The sequence below is a fragment of the Petaurus breviceps genome, unplaced genomic scaffold (genome assembly GCF_028583685.1).
Source record: "Petaurus breviceps papuanus isolate PSGF00001 unplaced genomic scaffold, PetGlider_PUasm1.0 151, whole genome shotgun sequence".
NCBI lineage: Eukaryota > Metazoa > Chordata > Mammalia > Diprotodontia > Petauridae > Petaurus > Petaurus breviceps.
This window is the reverse complement of record NW_027185712.1, coordinates 18,404,075-18,408,392: the sequence shown is the minus strand read 5'-3', so window position 1 is coordinate 18,408,392 and position 4,318 is coordinate 18,404,075. Positions and strand designations below refer to the sequence as shown.

General features: G+C 36.8%; 1 protein-coding gene across 1 annotated transcript in view; it reads left to right on the top strand.

The window, feature by feature from the left end:
* The window catches only part of LOC138153285 (palmitoyltransferase ZDHHC11-like), a 176,653-nt gene extending 172,614 nt beyond the window's left edge, over positions 1–4,039 (top strand). The window contains 1 exon segment of the mRNA XM_069077424.1: positions 3,829–4,039. Coding sequence (XP_068933525.1) covers positions 3,829–4,039 — 211 coding nt within the window.
* Positions 4,040–4,318: the final 279 nt, after the last annotated feature.

Below are 4,318 nucleotides of genomic sequence, written 5' to 3'. Positions count from 1 at the left end.
TCTATCTATCTATCTATCTATCTATCTATCTATCTATCTATCTATCTATCTATCTATCTATCTATCTATCTATCATCTAGCTATCTATCTATCTATCATCTATCTATCTATCATCTAGCTATCTATCTATCATCTAGCTATCATCTATCTATCATCTAGCTAGCTATCATCTAGCTAGCTATCATCTAGCTATCATCTATCTATCATCTCTCTATCATCTATCTACCATCTATCTATCATTTATCTCTCTCTCTATTTTTCTAGCTATCTATCATCTATCTATCTATCTATCATGTATCTATCATCTATCTATCTATCTGTCTGTTTGTCTGCCTGTCTATCCATCTATCTACACACACACACACACACACACACACACACACATATATATATATATATATATATAAATGTAACTGATCTGTCATAAGTCAGTTCTGACCAAGGATAAATATATGGATATAGATATGTATGTGTATACACATATACAGACACATATAATATACATGCACATGCACATACACACATACACATACACACAGATATCCTTGGTCAGAACTGACTTATGACAGATCAGTTACAAAAAATATTGATATAATTTTTTTACTATCTGGGTAGTCTGGTCTGTGCAGTATGCAGGAAAGGTGTAAGATGTTTTATAATTTATTAAATGGGCACACATATCTGCAACATTACTGAAAACAGTCCTTTCCATAAATGAATCCATAAAAAGAAATGAACAATTTCAGTTCAAGAAATTTGGAATAGGACAGGGCAAGAGGCGGTGGACAGGAGCATGTAGTATACAAAGTATATAGTACTTTAAGATTTATAAAGTGCTTTATGTGGATTACCTCATTTGATCCTCACAACAACCCTACAAGGTAGATGCTTTTTTCTTATCCCCATATTACAATGAGGAAACTGCTGCTGAGAGAAATTAAGTGAATTGCTCAGTAATCTAGTAAGAGTGGTCCATTAAACTACCCAGGGAATAGGCCAATATCAAAATAATATAAGCAAAAGTAATCTTTTTATTTTTTAAAGCAATTGGGGTTAAGTAACTTGCTCAAGGTTAAACGGCCAGTTATTTCTGGGTGTGGTGCTGAGTATCTGAGCCCAGATTGATCCCAGGTCATCCCGACTCTGGGGCCAGTGCTCTTACTCACTGTGCTACCTGGCCTCCCCCAAGCAAAAGTAATCTTAGGAAAGAATGCTAACTTAAAAGATAAAATGAATAAAATCAATACAAAAGAAATAAATGGAGAAAAGCTCAGGTTTATGTGACCACAACCTTAAATGTGAATGGACTAAACAATTCAATATAATAAAATAGAGCACAGTAGATTTTTTTAAAGTAAAACTACAGTTTGCTATTTATGAGAAACACTTCTGAAATATAAAGAAATACAAAATGAAAATGATGGACTAGAACAAAATTTACTATTTATCAAGGGATTCCAAAAAAATCCAGAATTTAGAATTGTGCTATGAGACAAAGCAAAAAGAAAACTTCTTAATTTTAAGAGAGATAAAAAAAGAACTAGATTCAAAGGAAGGAAGGAAGGAAGGAAGGAAGGAAGGAAGGAAGGAAGGAAGGAGAAAGGAGAGGAGAGAGAGGAGAAAAACTATGTTTCTTTATCAACTGGCAGTTTGGAATCATTAAAGCACTACCTTCCCTCTTACTGTCAAGTGCACTGCAGACATTTTATCAGGTTCATCATCTCAGGATCATCCCTGCCCCCCACTCTTCAATCTAACCAGCTGACAAATTTTGTTATTTCTATCTCCACAACATCTGTTCTTATCTCTATATTCACAAAGCTTCCACCCTAGGTCAGGTCATCATCTCTTCATCACTTGCCTGTACTATTTCCATAGACTCCTATTTGGGCTACCATCTCTACTTAAATCTATCATTCACACAGCCGCCAAGTCTAAAGCACAAGTCTAAACAATCTTCTCTCGCTCATCCCACTCAACAAAATTTCAGTTACCTTTAGGAACAAATATAAACTCTGCTGTTTGGCATTTAAGATCCTATATAGTCTTCTTATACTTTATTCCTTCCACAGTCTCTGAGGCCCAACCTCAGTGGCATACTGGCAATTCTTCAAACACTACATTCCATTTCCTCTGTCTATGACTTTGCACTAGCTTTTCCCCATGCATGGAATACACTCTTTTCTTCACCTATCCCCTTTGGAATGCCTGTTTTGTTTTGAGAATCTCAGATGTCATCTTCTGCATGAAACCTTTGATGGTCCCTCACAACTGACAGTCTCCACTCACCTAGAACTAATTCACATTCATTTTAGGAATATCCTGTATATGCTTATTTGTGTACTCATAGTCTCTCCCAATAGAATATAAGCTTTTTGAAGACAGGGAATGTTTCAATTCTGTCTTTGCATCCCCATAGCAAAATCCAAATTTAAAAAAAAAGAAACTTTTCACAGTGGCTGGCACATCAGAAGCATTTAACAAATGCTTGGTGATTGAGTGATTACATGAAGGAATCTTTCACAGTCATGGCTAGAGGATAATTCTCAACCAAAGAGAGGAGAGAAGAGATGGTAAAAGGTAAAAGAGACAATTGTGATCATATGAAATTGAAAAACTTGTGCAAACAAAATCAACACAGTAGGATAAAAAGGAAAGTTGTCAGTAGGGGGAAAACTACCGTGTTTCCCCGATAATAAGACACTGTCTTATTAATTTTTTTGGAAAGAAAAACACCAGAGGGCTTATTTTCAGGGGAGGGCTTATGTTGTCCTGCCTCAGCTCTCCTTCACAGCACTGCTCTCAATGGCGCCAGCAAGCAAATCACTGGGGAAGAACAGGATGATGCTCTCACTGCTGCAGCTCTGATTGGATGCAGCTCGGAGCGCTGCGTGCGTTTCAGGGCGGGGGGGATGGTGCATACAGAGGGTACTGTAATGTAGCGTGTAGCGCAGGGGATCACCTTCACTACAGTAGCAATCTCAATAGGGCTTATTTTCGGGGGAGGGCTTATTTTAGAGGAATCTTACACAGTAAGGGGAGGGCTTGTTTTCGGGATAGGTCTTATCATCGGAGAAACATGGTATGTAGCAAATATATCTGGTAAAGATGCACTATTCAACATACATAGGAAATTAACATTAATATACACAACTAAGGCATTACCCCCCCCAAATCATCAAAAACATGAACAATCAGTTCTCAGAAGAATAGCAGACTCAACAGCTATATGAGAGATTTATCTAAATCACTAATAACAAAGGAAATGCAAATCAAAACACCTCATACCCAACATATTGACAGACAATAGATGAAAATAGTCAATGTTGGAGAGGTAACAAGATCAGTACACTAATGCACTTTTTATAAAACTATCAATTGTTCCAACTACTCTAGAGAACAATTTAGTATTACGCAAAAAAAGGTCATGCCTTTTGACCCAGAAATCCCACTGCCAGATGTACATAACCCAGAGGTCAAAGACAAAAAGAAAGGACACACATATATGCTAAAACATTTGTGTCAGCACTTTTTGTGGTAGCAAAGAACTAGAAGCAAACTGGATGCCTATCAATTGGAGAATGCCCAAACAAATTGCAATCCATGTACATAATGGAATATTAAGGTAATTACTATATGAATAACATCATTATGTGGCTATTTAACATACATGTTAACCTGTGGGTGGATGGTTGACTGGACAATTAGAAACTTAAGTCAAGAAGTAGATAATTTGATGAAGATTTTGTTTATATATATGTATATGTTTAAAACTTTGAGAATTTCATATTTTTGTAATCTACAAGTTACTCACAATTTTCTTTTATCATCAGAACAGAATGCTTTGTCCCTTGAAGAGTCTCTTAATACATAGACCTTCTCAGCCATAGACAGCCTACCTGGGTCTCCACAATTAGATAGTCTAATGGTTCTATACAGCCTTAGTTCAACTCAACAGAGCATCGCATCTGCAGAACTCTTAAATTCCACCACTTCTGAGGCTGATGTGAGCCTGCTCACCTCTCAAGAGAAGAATTAAGTCTTTTATAGAGAATAGAGAGAGAGAATTATATAGAGAGAATATAGCCTTTTCAGAATCTGGCTCAATGATACAACTGAATTTGGCTTCCCAGGAAGTCTCTGTCCAATCAGCAATGAGCTCATCTTATTGTGGGAGAGGTATAACTGGTGTGCTTCTTTCCTAAAGCATGCACAGTACAAGTACACAACTAGATTTTCACAGGTGGAGACTTTGTCAGATGGAATGATGACCCAGCATTAACCCTATGTACCTGGCTTATAATGACCTTGGGAAAAA